Source organism: Mastacembelus armatus, chromosome 5 (genome assembly GCF_900324485.2).
Source record: "Mastacembelus armatus chromosome 5, fMasArm1.2, whole genome shotgun sequence".
In the NCBI taxonomy this organism is placed as follows: Eukaryota; Metazoa; Chordata; class Actinopteri; order Synbranchiformes; family Mastacembelidae; genus Mastacembelus; species Mastacembelus armatus.
In genome coordinates, this window is record NC_046637.1 from 6,251,906 (window position 1) to 6,277,272 (window position 25,367).

General features: G+C 40.0%; 1 protein-coding gene across 1 annotated transcript; it reads left to right on the forward strand.

The window, feature by feature from the left end:
- Positions 1-542: 542 nt before the first annotated feature.
- On the forward strand, positions 543-24,914 carry phc2b (polyhomeotic homolog 2b (Drosophila)). The gene is made up of 16 exons (XM_026307380.1): positions 543-692; positions 3,872-4,262; positions 5,409-5,570; positions 5,686-5,763; positions 6,092-6,253; positions 6,950-7,084; positions 7,431-7,725; positions 13,153-13,454; positions 14,256-14,332; positions 14,570-14,700; positions 18,493-18,704; positions 19,611-19,740; positions 20,866-20,971; positions 21,085-21,199; positions 21,937-22,261; positions 22,420-24,914. The coding sequence occupies exons 1-16, from the start codon at positions 649-651 to the stop codon at positions 22,572-22,574; spliced, it is 2,820 nt and encodes a 939-aa protein (XP_026163165.1). The 5' UTR covers positions 543-648; the 3' UTR covers positions 22,575-24,914.
- The last annotated feature ends 453 nt before the right edge of the window (positions 24,915-25,367 follow it).

The window sequence follows — 25,367 nt, forward strand, 5'->3', positions numbered from 1 at the left end:
GCAGCAGTTTATTTGTGGAAATGGTGATTACTATAAGTGGTTTAAATTCTGTGCTGTAGAGCTGCAGTCTTCACATTTGAGGTCCTGAAATGTGGTTGCAGCCTTCAGTTTTCAGCTGTCCAGACCAACATTTAGGGAAATAAACAGCATTATGTTTCTGAGCTGTCATTTTAATGAAATACGTCATTACATTGTTTGACTGAAAAGAAAAAAAAAAAAAATGGTACCAGCATCTTGACAAATGTTGGAGTGGCTATATATCCTAAAAAAGAACTCAGTATTCAGGCAGCAGCTGAGGGGGAGGGGAGGAAGAGAGTAAAATCATTACCATCATCTTCATTAGAGAGGATCCTGTTGTCCAATCAGCATGCAGCTCTACACGGGGAATCCATAGGCACCCCGTTGGCTGTCGCTAGGATACCACATAATCAGGAGGCAGGCCGCGGCCTGGTTGGTGGAGTGGGGTGTTGATGCTGGGACGAGCTTGCTGTGTGTTGGGGGTAGGCAAGAGGGGCTGGGGTTTGGATACAGCACAGAAACACGCTTGCACACGCTCACTCATTCACTCACTCAGTCAACCAGCCAGTCACTCAGTTAGTCAGACAAAGAAGAGCAACATCCTGCAGGAGGACAGCACGCTCCCGGGGGATGGGGCATCATACGCCTGCATCACGTTGGGGGGGCCAGAGGAGGTAGGAGCACCCGGGTTAGGGGGCTTTGTCTCTGCAGCAGAGCACCCCTTCACACACAGGCATACATTTCTCTGTGGCTATTAAAGCCATTATCACACATCAATCGATTTGTGCAGCTGACAAATGTATTCTTGTGGTATTTTTTAATGTGGGTCATCAAAGTTTTCCTATATGTGGACTGGAGGATGGACACTTATGGAGGCTCCTGCACTTGCTTACTGTGATCTAAGCTCTGAAGAGACAGCCAGTCTGTCTGACAGTCTCTTAATGGCTCTCATCTTCCTGCAGGCTTTGCAAATCCTCTAGACACAAATCTGACAGTCAGTTCTCGTGGTCTTGCATTGCCTACATGAGCAGATCAATATGTCCTTGTGTGAGGGGTGCAAAGAGCTGAAATTGTGTTGTTATGGTGTTGACCAGCTCATTGCAATCTATTACATGCTGCTGGTGCTGCCTTGATGTTGCTTTGATGCTCTCAGACACATTACCTCTACCACTTTTCATGGGTACCTGGTTTTCCCCAAAACCAATTCAAAGCTTGATCGCAGGATGTAGGGTTAGAGGCTGAAGTGGGGGTTTTCTCTTTGCACCCTTTCACTGATGGATGGGTGACTCCTCTCAGAAAGACAGGGGCTGAAGGCATCATTACCAGGGGGATTCCCTCCCCTCTTGACACAGAGGAGGCAATGGGAAGCAGACTGTGGGATATAGGCTAATGACTGCATGCGGGCAGGCTTTGGCAGTGGTGATGCTTTGTTTACAACCATAAACCCACTCTCCCTTACTGGTTTTCAGCTTTTTCACTGATGCAAATAAGCAGAGCTGAAATTTAGTGTTTGACAATTTTGAATTTTTAGTTAAATTATTATTATTTTTTTTTAATTAATTTTTAAAATTAATTTAGAGTAAATGGAAGAAATATTCCTGCCTTTTTCTCATTCAGCGACTATGTTTACTCAAACAGTTTTACAGCTGTTTAGTGCTGCTTTGCTTTTGCTATTTTAAGCAATAGCATATGGTTTGTTAGCTTTGCAGTCTTGTTCCCAAGGCAGCTTTTTAGCATGTGTGAGTTACAGAGCATTGCTTTGTCCCCTAATCCACTTTAAAGAATAATGAGAAGAAAATAGCTTAAGAATTGTGGCATAGCAGGAGCATTTCTCCTTATTTAATTACTTTCATCACAGTTTCTTCTCAATCCAGCCCATTTTAAAGTTCTCAATCTTTGCCTTCACTTGCTCTTTACACTCCTAACCTAAATGCACACACATCTAACCTCAAGGTTAGAAATTCCATCCTCCCTACCTTGGGTTCTTTTTTTCAGCATTGTTACATCAGCTGTCATGCTGTTCCTCCACCGTGGTGTCATTTGTCCAACTCACATCTCTGCACCACCTGCATCTCAAATGTTTGGTGTCTTCTGCTTCTTTATTTGTTTTATTTTAGTGCAGCTCTATCAAAGACTTCTGAACTGTCTTCCCATAGTTTTGCCTTCAACAAGGATATTTTCTCTTGTCCCATTTTTTTCATATCTCATCACTTGCCCTGCTGAGCTCCCCACGATTTGATCTGCTCAGAGAGCTCTGAAACTTTTCCTCTTGTACTAATGGATATCAGAGCACCAGGGGACCAACCTTAAAAAGGCTTTTATGGAAGTGGCCTAAGTTATTCATTCTTTCTACTTCATGCTCATGACTGACAAGAAGAAATTGATTCAGACATCTCAGATGCACAGTATGATATAAAACACAATACCTTATTACTTTACTTATTAAAGTTGATGACACTGTTTGACTCTTTATATGGATAAAGAAGCTATAGTTATGTGTCATATTTAGAGCAGGTTCTACTGCCTTTCCAGTTAGCTTTTACAAAATGTGCATTGAATTGATCTAATTCATGTCTTCCTGTGCATTTTATGTGTTGATGATGCCTTGTTTTCTTGAAGTTAGGCAGTTCAGATGCAGTCTAATATAAATGGGATTCAGTTGTTCCAGTCAGAAACAGCAGATATAACGTTTATAGTGTAGTTCAATAATCTTTTGTCACTAATCTTATCAATGATATTGTAAATATGATTATTACGAATAAGAGATGAAAAGTAGCCATTGCCTTTAGCACTACTGATGTGTGTAGAGTGGAGGGAGAGAGAGAGAGGCAGAAACACAGTTTATTTCAGTGCTAATTAGCAGTATTCATGTCAGCCAAGCGTGTAGATAAGCCGAAGTTTCTGTAGTAGTTACTGAAAGGCGATTACTGAAAGTGAAAAGAGCTAAGTTAGCCAAGCTTGGCCCCAAAAGAGCAAAGAGAGTTTGCCCTCCATCTAACCAATTATCCACTGTGTTTGCCCGCAGTTATCTGTGGAGTGCTGTAACATACCATCTCAGATGAGGGAGTGGAGTGGGGAAAGAAAAAGTAAACTGGTGTTATTCAGCTTCTGATTTACTGAACACACCTGATCCAGCTAATTGGCAGTGGCTCGGGCAGGGATAGTTGGAGAACAAGCAGGGCAGTGGTCCTCGAGGAACATGGCTTAGCCTCAGTGTATAGCCTCCAGGTTTGCACACTGTAAGATGGGCATCACCATCTTCTGGCTTTTCAAAGGGATCTGCTTTCAGAAAATTTGCTCTGCAGCAATATGGGCCTCACTGCATAATTTTGTCAGGTTTTACATTTTTGATGTTACAATTTTGTGCTCAGCCCAATCTGTGCTGAGTGAGGCTGCCTCACTCAGATGACATCCGCCGAGCAATCTAGGAAGTAGTATTTCCCAATGTGAGACACAAAACGAATCATATGAAAAAGAACTTTGGATTATTTACATAGCCGTGGTTCTCTGAGTACCATGAGTGAGTGTCTCACCAGGCCACCCTCGCCCCTCCTTTCTCATTTGTAGGAAGACAGAAATAATTGCTTTGAATGACGGTTAGCTGGATGTCACCCCTTTTAGAGGGGAAGAGTCCCTTCCTTCTTTGACACTGACACACTTAGTGCCGGAATGAAATAACAGCTTCTGATGCTTCTGACTCAGTCATGCTACTCAGAGGACTGTGGTTATGTACATAAAACCGAAGTTTTAGCTTGTCAAATGTGTTCGTTAAAAAGAAAAAGGAAGAAGAAGATAAAAGTTGTGATGCTTTTCTCACGTTTCACTCTCTTTTTTCCTTTTTTTTCTCCTCCAGGCACAGAAGAGCCATTCAGAAAAGTCGGGGGTCAAAGGGGAGAAGAGCAGAGGGCACCATGGAGAGTGAGCCAGGGGCCCCTGCCTCCACACCCAGCAGTACTGGGACCACCACTTCTGCCACCACCAGTTCTTCCAACACCACAGCTGCGAGTAGTAGTAGCACTGCTAACACTACTACTACTACTACTACTACTACTACTTCTACCACTTCCACTAGCAGTAGTAATACTAGTAACAGCAGTACTAGCACTAGTAGTAGTAGTAGTAGTAGTAATAATAGTAGTAGTAACACTAGCAGTACTGCCAGTAGTAGTACTACTACAGCAGGAAGACAGGCAGTGCCTCAGATATCTGTTTACAGTGGAATACCTGACCGACAAACAGTACAGGTGAGTTTTTTGGCATTAGTGACCTTGTTCAATATTAAGTTGTGACATTGTGGTCATGCACAAATGTGTATGTGTATGTACAAGTGCACACAACTCGGTATACTTTCCTTTTTTGTGCTGCCCTCTGTTGGTTTACATAAGGGCTTATGATGTGTTCCTAAAGAGATGTTTTATGATTCATTTTATAATTGGAAAATTTTATTAAATAATAGTCATTTTCTTTCAATACGTTAGTAAAGGAAACTCTAAGGTAATTTCACAGGATTTGTCCAAAAGGAAGGAAGGAATGCTTTCTGTGGTTTAGTGCTCTTGACCCATTGACCCCGGGATAAGCCCCTACACATGCTTATCCTCCTTGACAAGGGTCCACTCAACCTTTAGTACTGATGCTTTGACAGTGGGGTTTTTGTTACATTCAGCCCTTGTTTTCTTATTTTCTTCCTGCTGACAGTTAAAAGCCAAACATGATGACACCAAAAAACCTTCTAAATGCATTGTATGCAGTGCATTGCATCACTGAAAATTTTGATTTCAAGTGGTGTTAGTCTGGATGGACTATTGATACCACAGAATACATCTCAGCATTTTCCTTACAAAGCAGATGGAACTTGCAGAAATGAAGGCTGAGGAGAGCTATTGTTGACGTAAAGCTTTAGTATAATTAGGTCAAAGGGTTGTTGAGTTTTTTTTTTCTGACTGTTTAATTATGTCCGTTTGCTTGCAATGATCACTTGGACATATTTTGAAACACAGCCTAATGAGGTCAATACTCAAGATGATTCAAGTACAAATCTATATACACTGTTCATGATCCAGTTCTTTATCTCATAAAAAAGTGATAATACTTTCTGGTTCAATACAGTTTGATTAAATTTTGATTTGTTAAACATTTTGTTTAGAAAACATCAGAAAATAGTGGTAACTTCTAAGGAAATGCAACATTGTAAATTGTAATTTTTTTTTTTTTTTTTTTCAGATAAGCCAAACTCATTTTCAGTTTATGATGACAGCAAATGCATCGTATTTTGCTTAAAAATAGACTTAATTTCCTAATTAATTTTGTGTAAAATTATTAATCAAGTAATTGCAAATAACTATTTTGTCTAAAGTGCACTGCATAACCATCGTCTCTGTCGCCGTGTGCAGGTGTTCCAGCAAGCATTACACAGACAGCCTAACACAGCTGCACAGTACCTGCAGCAGATGTACGCTGCGCAGCAGCAGCATCTGATGTTGCAAACTGCAGCCCTCCAGCAGCAACACAGCCTCAGTACTGCTCAGCTCCAGAGCCTTGCTGCTGTACAGCAGGTCAGCAAATGATCATAATAGAATCAATATCACATAGACTATTATTGTTGCAAGACATTTAGGGAAATGGTAAATGCCTCTCTCTCTCCTGCATCTCTTTTGCAACTTGTGATAGGCCAGTATTGCAGCTGGCCGCCAAAGCTCCACACAGAATGGAACTTCATCTCAGCAAACAGGATCTACTCAGGCTACAGTAAGTATAGTTTTGAATGTTGGGGCTGTCATCAAAAACCATTAAGTTATCTTTGTCCATTAGGACAAGGAACTAAGCTGATTTTAGCATTAAAATGTTTGGAGGGAGGCCGGGTTCCACAGTAACAGCTTTGTGCGCTGGACTACTTCTGTTCCACACAGAAAAGTGATTGGAATGTGTTTTAGTAAAATATTCATTGTTAAAAACATTTTACAGATTCTTCTATATTTGAAATATTTTTAGGAGTAAACTGGTATATTGATTATAGATATTGGGATAGATATAGAAGTGTTTAACCTAATTATCCTGCTAATCTTCTCTTCCATAGATTAACCTGACCACCTCCCCAGCGGCAGCTCAGCTGATCAGTAGGGCCCAGAGTATTAGTTCCACCCCCACCAGTATTTCTCAGCAGGCTGTTCTCCTGGGTAGCCCATCCAGTCCCACTCTCACACCCAGCCAGGCCCAGATGTACCTGCGCGCACAGATGGTAAGACTGTAGACAGGGAGTGTAGCCACTGGCAACATTTGCATGAGCGTGCATATATGCATAAACACAAGCACACACACATACTGCTTGAATACATAAGCACATTTCAGTTCAGATTTTTTCTTCTTCTGGAGGTTAAGTGTGTGTGTGCGTGCGTGCGTGCGTGATGCATAGACGCTTACTCTGCCATAGTAAATAGCTTTATTCTCTTCTTGTCACCAGAGTAGGTGGCCAGAATAATCTGCCGAGCACCAGAGGGCTCATTACAAAAACAGAAGGAAATCAGCAATAGCTTAAGATTCAGTTGTTTTTAATAAGAGCAGAGTTGTAGGAATATAGGAATATAAGCCTTTATTGGCCTATTTTGGTTGACTGGTTGTGGGTAATTTGTCTGTTTCAATTTGCTGCCAGTTGTGCAGCTGGCATACAGACTGTTCCTGCCACCTCTTTAGGACCAAATACACAGTGTTAAGTGTGTGATCCTTCTGGCAGGAAACAAAAAACATTTGTCTGTTGAGATTGGCCTTTATTTCAAGTGTTAAATATGTGCCAAAAAAGAGATTTTAATTTTTCATTTCTTATGTTTACACATATACACCTGTTACAGGTTCAGAATACTTTAAGAATCCAATCGTGAAGCACTTTCTCACTCATTCATGTATACTGTATTTGTTATTTGTGTGTAATGCTTTTCAGGCCCAGCAGAGTAATTTGGTCCAGGTGGCCAGGAGTCTAGGCCGGGCTGTTCCTCTGTCCCCTCAGCTCATCTTTACTCCAACAGCTACAGTGACAGCTGTGCAGTCAGAGAGCTCCACACAGGCCTCCTCACAGGTAGTCTCCTTAGTTATTTTCACTAAATGACATAAAAATTGTATTAGTTGAGAATAAGTTGATTTAGAGAGTAAGTTGATTTAACTATAAATTGTAAACTAGAAGATGGAAAATGGAAGTCTTTAATTACAAGAGAGATTTAAAAAAAAAAAAAAACGCTATGTATTGCTGTGACATTATAATTTTAGTATCTTCAATAAGTGGCCCATTGAAAGACCTAGGTAATGCAGATAATTATAGTACATCTTAATTTATTCTGAAATAAAACCAGTTTGTAGAAATAAATGTATTTGTGTAACCAACCGTGAATGTGTTGCCAGTAATCCCCTTATTTCTCTCTCCTAAGAATCAGGTCCAGAATTTGGCCATCCGTGGCCAGCAGGGGGCGACCACATCCTCCTCACAGACTCAGACCCTGCAGGCTCTAAGTCTGAAGCAGAGCCCTGTGCCCATCCAACCTGCCTCTTTGATCAAGAATCCCAGCCCGATGACACAGCCTGCCACAGCGGGAAAGGTCAGCTCCTCTGACAACCCCTCTGAAGGAGGGAAGAAGGGGGACAGTGCAGTAGTCACAGAAGCCCGAGCTATAAACATGAGCCGCAGCGTCACAGCTGTCAGTGCCCAGCCTCTGATTGCCCCAGGTAAGTAAAGTTTGTAATCCCAAAGCCTGAAAAGTTATTTATTTGTGCAGAGCCAACCACAGGGAAGGCCCCAGACCCTGCAGAAAAAATTTCATTAGTGATCTGTGTGATACAGCTATTAGAAATGAAACAATTAGGTTCTCAGAGTTCCTCATCAGTTAGATATTCCAGAACTCAGTTGCTAAATTCTGAATAGCTTCAGGTTAATCAAACAAGCTGTAGTTGATGAAGTTCCCACTGGTTACAGAGCAAATAGGTTGTACGTTAAAAGCAAATGGTGTGCTTTTTTTAAAGGGGGGTGGTGTTATTTCTGTACAAAAAACTGAGTGTTCTATAGGAAAATGGTTTTCGTGGGCAGAAATATGAAACTGTCAAATTTTCTGTCAGTGGCTGTCAGTGTCAGGGTCTTCATGCTGCTATCATGTAATGTATACAGCAGAAATATGTGTGTTGATAGTAACATTGAATGAGAAGTTTTTTTCTCTTTGCTTTTAAGAGTTCTCTTTTGGTTGTTTGTGTGACATGTCAGGGCCTGCATCACAATCCCATTCACTCGCTAAATGGCTGAAACCAACCGTGTCACAGACAGTGTGTTGAGTTTTGTCTGGAATAGTTGTTTCTTTGTGAATTAGAAGCTGTTAAGGCATACTGCCATGCAAGAGTCTTTCTAAACCACTTACTGTGTAATTGAAAGTCGGCAGCTGTTTTTTTTTTTTTTTTCCAGTATGAATGGCTGTGAATGTGCCAGCAGTACAAGCTGATTAAGTCAAATTACGGTAAGTCCAGTTTGTTTATAGGACAAGACGCTTCACATGCCTTCTCTCATCTTTAATAGGGTCTTAATAAGACCTAACATTTTACATGCTGGGATTAGTAATGACTGTAAATCTTACGTACAGCAAAGTACACACTGTTAATACATGTTGTTTTTGTCTGCCTATTTAGTTATGTGTGTATGTTTTGGGGTTTGTGTCTGGTAAAGGGGAGGATGGGGGGGGTTGTCTGAGTGTGTCAGTGCACAACTGTGTCTTCCTTTGTTAGTCAGTAATGGATTCACATAAAATGAAAGGGAGGATGGAAGCTGAAAATCTGGCCTCATGCTGTCTGAAAAAATTAACGTTGGTTGCCATAGCAGCAGGCCATAAGGGACAGGTGTGCACGAGATGCTGGGGAGTTAATACAATGTGGATCAGGAAGAGGAGAGGTTGGATGGCTGGCAAGATTCAGATTTGGATACCAGAGTAGTTTTAAATTGACTGTGGCTGGGTCATTATCACTTTGATTTGCAAATTAAAATTTCTTTTGTACTGACATGCCATTGTCTCTTGTAAATCTAAAATTTTCATGAATTAATGTGGTGATTGGTGATTAGTTTTCTTTTACTACTAATAGGAAGTAACCAACAATTTTGCTGTTGGTAGTTTGTGTTGGAAGTTTACACCCTGTATATAGCCTTTGCTGTAATGAGTACTAGATCTACTTAGTCACTTTAATGTACTTAAAATGTAGAAAACTGACTCATAATGTAATATTGTTATATTACCAGTGTCAAAAAGAGCAATTGGTTATAGTCATGTGCTAGTTTGCTACATTACTTTCCATCCTAAATTGACTTTTAGTTAATTGTAAACTAAAGCTGAATTATCAGCATTGATAGTCTAAATAATGAATGGGGAAAAAAAGATAAACACATAATACCAATAAGAGTTAAAAGAGTTTTGTCAAGTATCAAACTCTGTAACTACATCATTTACCATAATGAAATTATTGGTATTGTAGTTAATCTGACTCATCTTTACTTTTGTTTAATGTGCTTGGCTTGATCTGAGACAATTAGAATGGAGGAGGTGTGATAACTGTGCTTGCTATTTTTGATCATCAGTTTTCAGATAACCATTCCAAAGATGGCAGATCTTAAATTCTGTTACAATAAAATGTCACAAACATTCGTGTCACTCAACTTTCTGTTGAGTAGGAGCTGGGCTGGAAACAAATGTTACGCCGTCTGGCTTGTTGCACTAAGCGTTTGTGATTGCCTTCTCTTGGCAGGAAAGAGCTAGCTTACTATTTAAAAAAAAAAAAAAACACACACAGCAGAGGGACCCCCTGAAAGTACCATGCTCACAGATTTAAAGAGCAGGTCTGAACATGATGCCTCTGTCTTGGCAAAATTATGTAGCTGCGAGCACCTGCATCAGTTTCAGTTGATTATTCTAGAAAACTGGAGAAAAGCAAGAGTCTACATGCTCAAGTACCACATTTTCAAATTTAAAACCTGGACTTCAGCTAGTTACAAAGCTTCTTTACTGTGCAAAAAACTGACCCTGTTTTGTCCTTGTCTGTTATGTTCACTTTGTTCATCTAATCTAATCTTCTTCTTCTTCTTCTTCTAATCAAAGCGTGAAAGAATCATGGTGGACCTCAGTTGTACACTCACATTATAGTATACAACTGGTAGAGTTCCACCACTACTTTTCTCCTTGGGTTTATTTCTCTTCAGTCTTGACAATCTGAGCTATTCCTTGAAATCATTTCACTCCTAATTTAAGTTTTAGTTATGGAGAGCCAGACATTGTCTTTTCACATGCACATGAGACAGGAGAACAGCAGCAGTGGCTTGTGCAAATCAAGAACTGGATTCATTTAGCCAGTATTCTCTTAATGCTAATGCTGCTTGATATCTTGATTTTGAATTGTTATGAAAGGAGGAAAGATGGTGTAAAGCCTGCTGTTGTTCTGTTATTTTTGGTTTGGAATGTGTTTCATGAACATATGCCAAAGCAACAGCCAATGAAAATGTAGAAACTTAGGGATTTTCCAGGGCCTGGTGCTACGAAGACATCAGGAACGTATACTGTCCTCAACTTCAGGACATTGTACAACTATGCACAAATAGAGCAAGATAAGGGGTGTGGAAGCCAGTGCCACATACTGAAGATTGTATGATCACATGTGTATATATGTGTGGGAGTGGGGGCCTGAGTCATTCCAGTCCTTAATCCCAAGACCTTGAGGGTGAATAGCATTTAAATGAATTCCCCTGTCTTTCTCTTCTTCCAAGACGTCTCTCTGTTCCTTATTAGGGGCTTGAGAAAGTTGTCAGGATTGTGTCCGGTGTGAACTATTCAGAAATCCCCCGCCTCCACTCATATTGCAGCTGGGAATTGCTAGCTACCTCATGATTAGATTCTGCTTTGATTTGGAGTGCTGCAGCTCAATTCCAAAAAGATCTTACTACTGTGTAGCTGTTTTCTATAGTCTTTTTATTTTATGGCCACATTTTAAACAGTATAATTATTAATATCCATCTTCTGACAAAGAAAAAAACTAATGGATTTGCTACCTTTACCATTTATTGACAGTGTGCATTGCTATGGTGAGCATCAGTTTTAATAAAATCTGATTTTCATTAAAAATCTATCTGCTTATTGTTCTAATTAATCCGTCATATTTGAAATGTCAAAAAAGTGGAGAAAAAATGCCAGTCCCAACTTCGCAGGCTTCAGAGTGATGTCTTCAAAACGCTTGTTTTTTTTTTTTTTTTCTGACTAAAATTCTAAAACCTAGAGTGTGTTCTGTTTCGTTTCATAATTTTGTATTGAATTTACTGTTATGTATGGCAAGTGGAATCAGGTTCTGTTATATGGGCCTCTATTTGCCCATAATCAACTAATCCATTAAGCAGCTAATCATTTCAGCTGCAGTTTTGTCAAACTACTACATTCAACAAATTGTTGCATGCCATATAAAATTTATAATACTTGTTCTGTTTATGTTTAACACTTAACTTCTCTGTATTACCGGTACTTAAATTTAGAAAAAAAAAAAGCCTCAATAACTGACAACTTTAAAATACATGTTGAATGAATACATTCTGAAGGCTGCATCATAAAAAAATCATGATGGAACTAATAATTATTTTTGACAGAGTGGTTGCTTTCAACATTGTAAAAATTAACTGTAGGGCCTCCCATGTATATCATAACTAACCACATTGTCTGTCAGTGGGTTCCACTGTGTCTCACCATGTGAAAAAGAAAACACTTCTCAGCAGATCCTGCAGAATTAAGGGGACTAATGACATGCAAACTCTGCTGGGTAGAAACATCTATATTTTCCACAGCAGGCAACAGACTGTGGTTAGTCTCTCACAGGGAAACTTTGAAACCAGATGGAGCCTATCCCACACAAAACATCATGAAAAGAACAGGGAGAGGAGGTGCAGGGCTGGTGGGGTGAGGGGCATTCGGGAAAAACACTGATGTACTTGGCAGTTTTCCAGGCTTCAGAATGATGTTTTGGATTTATTATGGTGGGGGTTTATTAACATCACCAAACACCTCCGTGTTCATACAGCCCATACAGCATGAGATTCTGTAGAGTACTTCTAATCAGAGGTAACTCATTTCTTGTTTGGGTTCAGTAATAAGATTGGGTCTATTGGGTCTTATTGTTTTGTGGTAGACTTGTTAGAGATTAAGCAGGTTCTAGAGCGGCAGGGACTCAACATTAACTCTGTAATTAGTGCCATAGACGGTTGGCTCTGCATGTTTGTTACTGAGGCATTACTAATATTAGACTTGCCTCAGGCTACTTCCACCGAACACACTTCCACTCCACGCATGCTACCAAACATAAGATTGATGTGCTGTGTCTTGGACTGAGCTCGGCATGTTTTTTTTTTGTTTTTTTTTTTACCCATGACAGCATTCACTTTTTTGAAACTATTCGTGACTAATGGTAAGGGCAAAACTGTAACAGCAGGCTTCTCTTGGCACCTTCCAACAATATTATATCCTGCCAACAAGGGGCACACAGGTGAAGTGAACACGAAGCTTCTTGTGTAGACATCTTCATTTTTCAGTTTATGAGCCTGTGGCACAGTGCTCATGATATATACTAAGCTTGACCAGACCATCACACATGAAATAAGTAATGCTCACGGTTTGTACAATGATATAAAACAATGACGGGCGGTAAGTTTTACTAGTGATCTTGTAAAGCGGAGATTGAATATTTGTTTGTTGATTTATTTATTTTCCAATTCACGCCTGAAATCATGTTCTGGCCATTACTAACAGTATATGCAGTAGTGATTTGCTTATTATTGAGGTTATCACAAAAGCTGCTTTTTAATAATAGCCTTTTTTTTTTAGTATAGATAGAAAAACTCATTAAAGAAACTAACCTTTCAGTATACCTCACTAATATCAGACTCTATTCTTTAATATTAAATCAAAGTACTTTTCCACCAAAATTTCCAGGACCTTTGCAAAAACGTTAAAGCGTTATAAGTTCAAAGTTCCTCTAGTGGACAGCAGGGTCAAAGCTCTGAAGGATTAAGCAAATTAGTCTGCTGACAGATGAAAAGAGTGGTGGTCATGAATTCATCATTTTCAGTAATATGCGTTGGTTTTCTCTTTTCAGCTTACACCCAGATCCAGCCACACTCCTTGGTTCAGCAGCACAAGCAGCAGCAGTTTGTGGTTCATCAGAGTCAAGGCTCCCAGAGGACTACGGGCCAGCTGCTGCAGACGGCCTCCATTCAGCCGTCACAGCACCCTGTCCCCGTGCTGCCCAAACCTGCTCCACACCAACCCTCTATGCCCAGCCAGCAGGCCACCATCTTCCACTCCACCATCAGGCCCCATGCCCTCCAATCCTCTCTCAGCCATGCCAAAGCACCACCTGTCCAGCTCACTGCCATCAACCTTCAAATACACCCAACGGTGAGTACAATTATACACACACTTGGGGTCTCAAGCAGATGAGCATTTGAACAAGGTAGTTATTGTTTGGTTCAGTCAAACTGAGGCTAGCATCATTGATAAAACTGAAACTTTTGGAAATACAGAGGGAGTTTCTTTTGATCAGTTAATAGCCATGTTTAGCTTTGAAGCAGTGGGCTAAGTTTAGGAAAATACTGTAATTGCAGAGGTGTGATGATGCTACTAAATTTAATGTATTGTGTTCTGAAACTAGATGAAAAACATGAATGTGAGTAGAAACACTGCCATTATATTGTAGGCAAATAAGAGCCCATAAATTTCTTCAGATAGTTAAACCTGAGACTTATCAGGTCTATCTATCCCTTACACAGCAACATACAGCCATAATACATTGTAGATGTTTCCATGATTGCATGATGGATATGTTTAGTTTTTGTCCCATTTGTTTTAATGGGGCATGGATTTCTGTCCTAGTTAACATCCTAACTTCTCTTGTTGTTCACATCTTTGAATGTGGTGTTTTGAAATGGTAACCAGTGAAACAAAGATGACTGCTCCAACAACACCCACAGTATCCATTTCAAGTCCAAGACAGGGATGTTTTAAAAAAAAAAAAAAAAAAAAAAAACAGCACAGGAATCTTCTGAGTTTGGGATTCCTCTGTGCAATATTTTCCCATTTCCCATATTTTCCTAGACTAATGGTTTATATTTTTTGAGTGCTAACAACCCTTCATGGGACTTTTTCTTACCTTCTCAGATGTACTTTCTCACATGTTTTTGCTTCTCATGCACATCCTAGGCCTCTCGACTGGTTCAGGACAGCAAAGACAAGCCAACCTCACTGGTGGTCAGAGAGACGTGTCCGACCCCCTCCACACAACAACAACAACAACAACAACAGCAGCAGCAGCAGCAGCAGCAGCAGCAGCAGCAGCAGCAGCAGCAGCAACCGCAACCGCAACCGCAGCAGCAGCAGCAGCAACCACAGCAACAGCAGCAGCAACCGCAGCAGCAGCAGCAGCAGCAGCAGCAGCAGCAGCAGCAGCAGCAGCAGCAGCAGCAGCAGCAGCAGCAGCAGCAGCAGCAGCAGCAGCAGCAGCAGCAGCAACAACAACAACAACAGCAACAACAACAACAGCAACAACAACAACAACAGCAGCAAACTGCACATTCGCCATCACAACCCACTAAGCCTGTAGAGCAGCCCAAGATAGACACAGCCACACCAGCTGACCAGCCAGAAGGTAAGCATGATTTTCTAGGATGCTAAATTACTCTCCGGGAAGTGCTTAAATGTTTTAGTGAATAAACATTTTAACCAATTAGCTCTGGGGACAACAAGACTCGTAGCAGCTTTTAAAAACATGTAAGTAAATGTAACTTCAACTCTTGCCATTTTCATGCTGATATTTACTTGTAACTCAGAACATGTTGTGTCTACAGCATCTTTACAGCATCACCCACTGTTTCCCAGTTTCTTTTTGCTTTACTTGTCTCTTGAGCTGTGGCCAAGACTCTCACCTGATACCCAGTGTAGTCACTGGTGTCCCCAAAAGCCCCAAACATGAATAAAAAAATCATTTCAAGTAAGTGGAGGAATTAAGGAATGAATACAGTAACATATGGTCTCATAATGACAGTTCTTGAATGATCCAGTTCTTGAATAATAAATTGCTTCAAAATACATGGCACATCTTGACCTGTTACTGTAGGAGTGTGTAATATCAGCCTGAGCAGCAGCCAGCAGGGAAACATCATGATCATATTATGTCCACACCCAGTTACATAAATGAAGCACATCATTAGAAACTCATCATATCCTATTAATTCTGGCCTCACTGATGGCGTCAATAAAACTTATAAATCTTTAACAAAAATAGGAATTATATTTAAAATAGGCCATATAAACTATTAGTATTTTTTTAAATATTCTTGCTTGACTGGCAGAATCGGCAATCTTACTTCTAAACGGTTCTGTATATGTTTGCAGGCTGAACCATTCTCTGCTGTTTATCCTGATACAGGTCACATTATTTTAAACGAGTCATTGGGAAAGATGCAGAAAATGATGATAAAGTGAGTAAAATAATGATTAGTTCTAGTCCCTACTGTTTTTTTTTTTCATATTTTGGCCAGTATAACCATCAGCAGGTACTAAATTGCATTTTATGAGGTATTAAAAAGGTCTTGACAAGCCTTACGCTTCACTTGTGAAACCCTCCAAAAATACTGACGTATGCCGTCTATTGATGTTCAAGTCTTAGGTTTGTTGCGATGTTCATAGTTTTATTCCACGGCACTTGATATATGCGCATTGCATATACACCCCCTGTTTATTGACGTGTTGCTTGCTGTGGGGATAGGAACTGTGACTTTTTAGATACAGAGAAGTTTTTGTCTGTCTGCGACACGCTTGCGAAATAGATATTGTGACATTTGCTTAGAAGAAGTGTCAAACTTTGGAAAAACTGTTTTGGTATCCTAGACTAAAGCGTATTTAAGTAATAAAATGTAGATGACAAAGTACTACATGTACAGTATATTCTTGTTAAAACACTTTCTGTGTGCACATACCACAAATTGTTGTTTATGGGCACTGAGTTGGGTGTGATGTGGAGTGGAGGTGCATTGTTCACCACCACAACAGGAAACTTTTTTTGTAATCCAATAGTCACAGGGGCTGATACAGACAAATATACTTAAGTCTCTTTTTATTTCTTTCTTAATCCCCAAAGGGAAATTCTGGTATGATAGAGATATGCCTTAAGTGTGAGCTGTTTAGAATATTGTAATATTTAAGAGAAAATCCAGATAAAATCTGTTTTTCACTTCAAGTGGCTTAGTTGAGTGCACAGTTACAAATATGATCTTTGATTTATCATATGATTGAATTGATTTAAATCAGCTTCTGCCCTGCTGTATGCTGATAGAATAGCCTCTGAAGTATTTAAATGGAAATGTATAAATAGAGAAGTGAGTGTTACATTAATAACACTCTGGTGAGCACAGATGACAGGTTCTATAAACTGTCTCATGAACATTCGCTTATTAAAACCCAGCAATAAAACAACACGTGGGACCGTGTTGGTGGGGGTTGTCTTGCCTTCAGTAGTCTTAACACAGGAATAATGATTCATTTGGTCAGATGGTATTGCATTGCCTGCCAGCAAAAGTTATGGTGGGTACAACTTTCTTTCAGATGACCCTACCTATTTAGTGCTTGCTCTTAAGGGATTTGTTGGGTCTCTAAGTAAAGTGCCTTGAGATGATTGCACTGTAATCTGGCACTAAACAAAAATTGAATTTGTGTTGCTTATTAAAATGAATGAGGGTGTACAAACTATAACATGACTTTCTGGGAAGCTCACTTTTGTTCATTTCTGTAGTCAGGCTCAGAAATGACAGGTACAGTATTTCTAAAACAAATGATTTTGTTTTATTTCATATTCCTTTTACAATTAATACAAATACTAAGAAAACTGTGACCGGTGCTGTAGGTATTTCAGTAAGCTTCAGCTGTAGCCTGTCAGCACATCTGATATATCAGATAATGACCACATCAAACCTCCATAGAGGTTTCAAAACTAAACATCACAGTGTGATACAGTATTAAAGCCTGACAGTATACGCTATACTATATTCTATAGCTGCCTCGCAAAGTATTTCTATGAGTAACCTCATGATGATGGTAATGAATACCATTGTGCAGTGGTGGCAATGGATGCATTAAGAAGGGGGCCCTCTGATGGTGGAGACGTGTGGGTCCCAGATCAGTGTGTTGTTTTTTTAGTCATTTGGACAGAATAATATATTTGTAGTCGATTGACGCTGGAGACACTTTGCTTGTGATTCAGTCTGAGGTTAAGAGATGAACCATGCTGGCATGTTGCAGCAGCCTGAGGAGGCTCAGAGCCGCTAAGGCCGGGAGGAAACGGGAGGCGGACCCCGGTTAGTTCACTGACGGGTCTGGGGCGGCGCTGCAGCTTAAAGCCGATCTCGGTCAGAAACAGCAGCAGCAGGTCGATGTGTGTCTGTCGGATGATTCCAACAACAAACGGAGACCAAAGCGCACATGTTTCGTGTGTGAACAGGCGGAAGTTGGCGCGGTAAGAAAACTCTTCTCATTCAGCACAGCATGGCGGCTCCTTGTTTACTTTCGCTTTGTGCGTGTTGTGATGTGAGGACACCGCGGACTGACCGACACTGTGGGTCACTGCAAACGTCTTGTTGTCGACACCAGAAACGCAGTTTATGTAGGCGACCGCATGAAGACGCCTGTAATGTGATGGTTCCGGGAGTCGTTGCTATAATCCGACAGTATAAACAGACGCACTTTAGTATCCGGTTCGCCAGAGCTGCAATGTGTCACGGTTTATGACACAAGTCAGCATTTTTCTCCAGTGTTTGTCGACACTCAGTCAACTCTGGAAGTCAGATAATGAAGGTGTTTGAAGTGGATTGACCTTCTATTACATCTGTAATGTAAACACTTTATCTAGAGCTGCAAATGATTAGTTTCCTTATCAGTTACACTGGTGATTTGATTTATATCCTCTTTGATAATACTATTAAAAAGCTCTATACAGATTCTTAAAGTCTAAGGTGACACCTTTAAATGTCTTGGTTTAACCAACTGACAAAACTAAATTCAGAATTTACAGTTTGCTGTCATATATGGCAAGAAAGGGTGTAAATACACAATAGACTCACACAGTGAACTGCAGTTTTTGTTTTTGACAAACTGTTTAGTTTTGTTCTTGTTTTGTTTTGTTTTTTTCAAAACAATTTAAAAGAGGCCTGGTATGATTTGCTGGAGTCCAGAGTTATGATATTCACAAATGCTTGGACTGGCTGACCAAAAACCTAAAACCCAAACTACAATCAGTTTATTGTCATATTTTATAAAGGCAAACATCAAATATTCATATTTGAGAAGGCTGAACCAGAAAATGTTTGACAGTTTAGTTTCATTCAAACTCAAAGAGTACATGATGTTATACACTAACTGGATACTGCTGTATTCATTTGCCCGTCAGGAGGAGGCTCAGCCAAGAAGCCAAGTGTTACACCTGGGACCCCACCTCCAGCCATGACCTCAGGAAATGAGAGCGAGGCGCCCCCCGTGACGGGGAGCACGCCGCAGAACGGAGAGAACAAACCGCCCCAGGCCATCGTCAAGCCCCAGGTCCTCACACATGTCATCGAGGGCTTTGTCATCCAGGAGGGAGCCGAACCTTTCCCCGTGTGTGTAAGTGCCTGCTGTCAGCTTTACCACCAGAGACATGGTAAACAACCCAGAACCATCATACTCTGGTGTACAGGCCTGCAGGGAGCTGTCAGCAGGCGAACACAGACCTTCTGTTACTACTAGTAGTGACAGTTCAAGCTCACTGTTTTTGTCAGATTCAGTCAATAATCATAGTGAGGTGGTTGTGAAACTGTACAGATGGATGAAGGTGTGTGTAATTAGTGTGTAGTGTGTTATCTCGAGGCATAAAAATCCTTCATCTCTCTTTAAACTTGAAGTTATATCATGATGTTAATCAGAATATCTATGCATTTTATGTTTGTATCATCCCCATTCACTGTTAAACAGCAAAATGTTCTACTGAAGCCTTTAAGGTGCAATATCATGACGTGATTTCTACACTTAGAGCTTACTGACTCCTACTGGACATTAGGTGTAAATGTTCGTTGTATTTACATGTATCATTTATATCATATCATTCATAATATCATAATATCTATATTGGGAAGACATTGATCTGATCCTTTCAACTAGGTTGTAATTGAAGACTGTTTTTATTATTGTTTATATTTTGAATTAAACCATAATTATTACAGGTTCAGAGAGCACAAGTTACCAACAGACCAGAACTCTTAACATGTTAATTTAAAAAAAAAAAAAAAAAAAAAAAGGAAAAAAAAAAGATTTTAAGCTGAGCAAACAGTAAATGAATCAATATTCTCTCAGATGAACTTATCAAATAACTAATCATTTCAGCACTGTGTGATATTGCTTTTTGGGATATTGTTAAAATGAGACAATCTTAACTCTGTTGTCAGCTTCAGGCTTGTTTTCATTGTTTCTTGCTGCTGGAGCATATTTCATGTCATTTTGGTACAGCTGTAACTATGTTGTTCATGACACCAGGTGGAGCGTCTGCCCATTCTCATCGACAGCCCTAAGAAGCTGGATCATCAGCTCTCTTCAGACCCCGATAAAACACCGGTCAGCAATGCAGCAAACACCGACTCCGAGCCAGAGGACATGAACCAACCAGGTGAGACAAAAATGATTAGACGGCTACAAAAGGTTGTGTGTAGCAGTTTGTGCAGCACAGACTTGTGAAATTTTTATTTATAGTCCTTAGAAGGTTTACGATAGTGTGTATGAACCTCATAATGACGGATACACCATCACACTGTTAACACACACAGATGGTGTGAATGGATTATTGTGTTGTGAAGGAATAACAATCAGTGATAAGAGATAATCAGACCTCATCCTGTATCATTATCGTCTGTCCACTCAGAAAAGACTTCCCTCAGTGTAAAGCACTTAACCTCTGTCTTATACCCCCTGACCACAAAGTCACAGCACAAGACCAGAAATGCCAAAATCTAGTGTTAAAACTATTCAAGAGGTATTAGTATATGTATATTACTGCAGCTGTAGTTAGTGATGGTGTTGAACTGGACTGCATTATTCAAAAATGTGTTCCTAATATTATTCCCCCTTGTGTATGTAAGTGCAGTGGGTCAATTGCTGTATAATAATGTAGACCAATACAACATTACTGCTAACTGCAGCCTCATTATATAGCAAACACATTTCTGCTAATCAAAAGTAAAGGTTGATGTTGTGCTTGATGTTTGCACAGCTGTTGTCAGCTACTGTAGATATTAGCTTAACAACACAGAGCAGATATCGCTACTTAATGCAGATCAGTGATAGTTGTCTGAAACACAGTGAGTATGCACAGTGACGTGCGCCTTGTCTGGTGGAAGTCAACCAACTAAAACTCGAATCACTTTAAATTTTACCGAGATATACAAAAAATGCAAATGCTGACGGATGGTGGTGCGAACATCTATGCTCTAAAACATGGGAAATGTCAGCAAAGCAACTCCAAAATGTGGCTGCAGATTAAACAGATGCTGTGCTCCTGAAATGCTTTCAGTGGACATTGAAACTGTCAAGGCCGGAGCACAGCCAGATGCTGTGGACATAAGGGGATAGAAATGTCACTTTAATGTTGCGTAAAAAGCATCATCATGATATCCAGTTGAAAGTATTTCACACACAAAAAAAAATTCCTTAACTACAGTCAGAGTCGATTTTAGTTTTGAAAGAGCAAATCTGTAATTTAGAAGAAAACCTGAGTGTTTTCTTTACCCTCCCACAGATAAAGAACAGGAACCCAAACTGACATGTGAATACTGCGGCTGGGTCGACTTTGCCTACACCTTCAAAGGCTCTAAAAGATTCTGCTCCGTGGTTTGTGCAAAGAGGCAAGTCACCTCCAGATTTAATTTTCATTTTTCACAATTAACTGTTCTTCCTTTAAAAAAAAAAAAAAAAAGTATATATTGGATATATATATATAATGGACTTTAATGGACAGGTACAATGTGGGCTGTACGAAGCGGATAGGCCTCTTCCGTCCAGAGAGAACTAAACCAACAAATCGCTGGCGTAGAAAATCTCAGGGCCGCTCCACTGTAGAGGCCAAGAAGCAGGTACAGGAACAGACACACACACTTCACTGTTGTATAACGTCCTCATCAACACTTTGCCTCCCACCACATACTGCTTCCACTGCACATTTTATACCCTGCACTTTTCATGCCTCATGCTTTTTAATGAACTTAGGCATCATTTCTGTCAGTGGATGATTATCTCCCTCTGTCTTTAAAGGGTCATTAAGTGCTTTATGATCCTTGTCAACCTTTATCGGAATGGGAAACCATTAGTAGAGATTTTCTGCCCTCTGCACAAGATATGTAGACATCAAAAACAACTGGATTTGATGGGGTTTTCTGTTATCACTCATTCAATCAACTTTGACTTAGTACTACTAAGTACTGATACTAGCAGCTCTTCTCTGCCTTGAGAAATATTGAAGTTTGTAATGACATTTTTAATACAGAGATAAGTAGTTTTGATAATTAAAGAGGGGAAAAATATTAGATATTAATCTTTTGCCTCATGTTTATTCTTTTTAGGTTTTGAAAACAAAATGTTTTTAAGTTATGTAATGTCTCAAGGGCTAGGTCTTGGACCTCCATTGGGGGGTGCTTTTGTTTCATCTTTAGACCAAAATAATCCAGAGTGATCAGCACCTTACAAAGTAATCAAGAGGTATTGGTATTGGTATTGATCCAGCAACCCTATGAACTACTTGCATGTTACAGATGAGCCATTAGTTTCTTTAATGCTGAGCACTGACGTCATCTCTGACTGTTTTCCTTTTCAGAAGCTGTCTCCCTCACCACAGCAGACTCAGGGCGGTTCTGTATCCTCACCACATCTCTCACAGCCCAGTCAGGAGGAGTCCAGCCCATGCTCGGACATGTCTAGCTACGAGGAGCCGCCGTCTCCCCTATCAGCAGCCAGCTCTGGACCGCTGGCTCCTGCCCAGGCCCCAGCCCAGGTCCCTGTCCACCGGCAGCCGAGCAGGGCCTCAGACCAGGAGGGCTGCGGTGTGAGAGATGCGCCTTCACTCTGTCAGCGCTTCTTGCCCAGCGACCCTGCCAAGTGGAACGTGGAAGAGGTTTATGAGTTCATCCGTTCCCTGCCAGGTCAGTGGAATAAACAGACTCCCTGTTTGTTCAGGAAACATACTCACAAATCTTTACATGCCAGACCAGTCAGTTTTACAGATCTGTTTTGCTTACGATCCCTGATTCACTGTGACTTACTGCAGTTTGTACTTTTTTTTCCTCTGCTGTTTACGCAGGCTGTCAAGAAATAGCAGACGAGTTTCGGTCTCAGGAGATTGATGGACAGGCTTTGCTCCTGTTAAAGGAGGACCACCTCATGAGCACCATGAACATTAAGCTGGGACCTGCACTCAAGATCTTTGCACGCATCAACATGCTCAAAGACTCATAGCAGGAAAGAGTGTGCATGTATTGATCTGAGTGCATCTGTGTGGGGTTTTTGTGTGTGTGTGTGTGTGTGTGTCTGGGAGAGAAGAGCAGAGTATAAAACTTTAGCACAGGTGGAAAGATGTGCTATTATAGCACTGACAGCACAGAGAACTGACTGCACTATGACCTCACCTTCTCCACACTTCAAACCTGGTTCCTTTTGGTACAGAATCTCTCAAACTGCTCATACTCACCAGCATCAGCTCATTAACCATGTGACCAGTTAGACTTGTGCTTTGTAAGACTGTTGGTGATCCAGTCATTTGTATGGCACCTCAAGTAGCATGAGTTTGATTCGGTTCATCAGTTTACATGTGTTTGGAGTGGAACCGTTTTTTGCTACTTAGAAGCAATGTAGGCAGTGGACTAAAACTGAAATCAGGAGGTGCAGTGATGGCTGTGCCAAATTCAAAAATGTGGATTCTCATATTATATGAGAGCACATAATGTTTTTGACAAGCAAAAGTGATTGATGTTGTAGAATTGCCGATTTACTCCTGGTATCAAGTGACAAGCTGTGTCTGGATATCTGATCTGGACAAGAAATGCATGTTAATTCAGGTGCGAATGAACACAGAACACATCACAGTCAGATTTTCTATTTGTTTATCACAGCTAATGTAAATATCATTCATACAGTATATACTGTATATACTACTTTTGGGGCATTTAATGCTTTTATTAGGTCAGGAAATGATGGGAACGCACCTTAAAATCAGAGGCAAAAGGAAAATCACTAAAAAATGTTTTGTTTTTTTCTTTTCTTTTCATGGAAGTGTGAACAAATTTTTCCATCAAATCTGGACCACCTTCACATAATGCCCATCGTCATCACTGACTGTCGGCACCGGCTCAGACTGGTAAAATAAACATGGAGGAGAGCAACAATGCTGGGGGTCAGTAGAAAGGAAAGCTGAAGACATTTCACATTTGTTAGACCTTTGTGGAGAAGCCAAGTTGGTTGAAACATTGTAATCGACCAGTTTATTAGAAAATTGTGCGATTTGACTGTCACACAAATGACATTATTCTTGTATGCGGGCGGCTCATGTTTCAGTCAAATCACGGTGTATGGTGTTCAGCCAGTACTTTGCTTGCATGAAATGTGAAACATCAACACAAAGGCTGTAACAAGGCTCCAGATGACCCTTTTCTACTCTGAGGGACAGTAGAGCTCACTCATCATTGCTTTCCTTGACCTCAGACATGCTGTGCTGTGTACCTGTTTTACATATTAAGATCTGATCGCAATGTGGGCAAAATAGCAAGAATACTTATCACCAGGTGTAGTTCCACCAGCCTTTATCAGATATCATTAGCCAGATAACACATCTACACATATAGGCACAGATGATATTAGGTGTAAATGGGGTCACAGGTTTGCCCTGGTAAAAACAACAAAGTAGACATTCAATGGAAAAATAATGGAGAAAATAACGCTGATAGAGCATGTAGTGCCAAAGTGCACTGGCTGTTCAATTGTGCCTGGGTTGGGTCATACTGCAACATAGTCATAGCTGATTTAAGCATCGTGTGTGAAGTCAGAAATGATTATATTGTAATTATTATATTAGACATTTGTAAAGGTTTGTTAGCATGTGAATGAGAGAACACATGACTGGGAACAGAAGATTACATTCATTCATTTGCTCATTTTTATTCAGTATAGATGCTCCTTTGCCTTTTCTCGCATTAAGACTCTCACTGCTCTGACTACATAACAGAGAAACTCTCTTCTGTTGTGACATTTATTTTCCTTTTAGGAAAACTTAACTGTTTTTTCCTGTAGATATAAATGGCTTACAAATGATTTTGTACCCACTTCTGTTTTTTTAACGAGTTACTAAACTATATCATTTTCTGTTTCATAGGAGGACACTAACTCATCCAAAGAGCAATTCGGGTATGCAGCGCTCTTTACAGCCCTGCTTTTGGCACTTATTTAGTTTTGCTTTAATTTTATGAGACACCTAAAGTGAGAGTGGCATTTGTGCAGCAGTTCAAAAAGCTTATATGTACATAGGAGCTCAAGTGAGGAAGAACACTAAGTGTGAAACTCATTTTTTTTTTTAAGTTATCCATGTTATTTTAAAAGAAATTTAATGGTGTTTGATATTTTGAAATATGAAAATATATAATTATCATGGCCTGGAAGGTTTTTTTTTTTTTTTTTTCCTAATGAAAATATGATCATATCTATTTGTGTTTTGTGGCTGTGATGGAAGGTCAACTTTTTTAGATAATGCTTTGTTAAATGCCTGTATTTAACACAATGGTTTGTTACACAACATTTTGCAATTATAAATCATTTGCAGTACAATTCTCTCTTGAGACATTTTGTGTGTATGTGTGGAACAATAACCTGCCCAGTCACACTAACTCTTCCTAGTCTATACAAAGCTTTGCTGAGAAAGGAGAGGGTCTGGCTGGCCAGGCTTAATTGTTTTTTAGACAGTATTCCAGTTCATTCTGCTCATTATATATCATGTGTGTATTTCTTGCACTCTTACACCGCACCCCATCAACAAACACCAGCTTTATAAATTATCTTGCTCTGCTCGATATGCTCTTCTGAAGGACGTATTTATTTTATGAGTTTATCAATCATTTTTATCTTCATCTTCTCTGACATTAGAACTTTTTATTTTTATTTAAGGAAACCAACACATTAAGAGCAAGTTACGATGCTGAAAAAAATTGAATTGTTGTTGGTTGACTAATTATTCAATTATTAAAATAAAATTACCTTAACTTT

Bases quoted from the DNA above. Each gene is read 5' to 3' on its own strand.
- phc2b (XM_026307380.1), top strand. From the start codon at position 649: ATGGGGCATCATACGCCTGCATCACGTTGGGGGGGCCAGAGGAG. The intron at 14,701-18,492 runs GTAAGCATGATT...TTTGCCCGTCAG, and splicing joins ACCAGCTGACCAGCCAGAAG to GAGGAGGCTCAGCCAAGAAG. The intron at 22,262-22,419 runs GTCAGTGGAATA...CTGTTTACGCAG, and splicing joins GTTCATCCGTTCCCTGCCAG to GCTGTCAAGAAATAGCAGAC.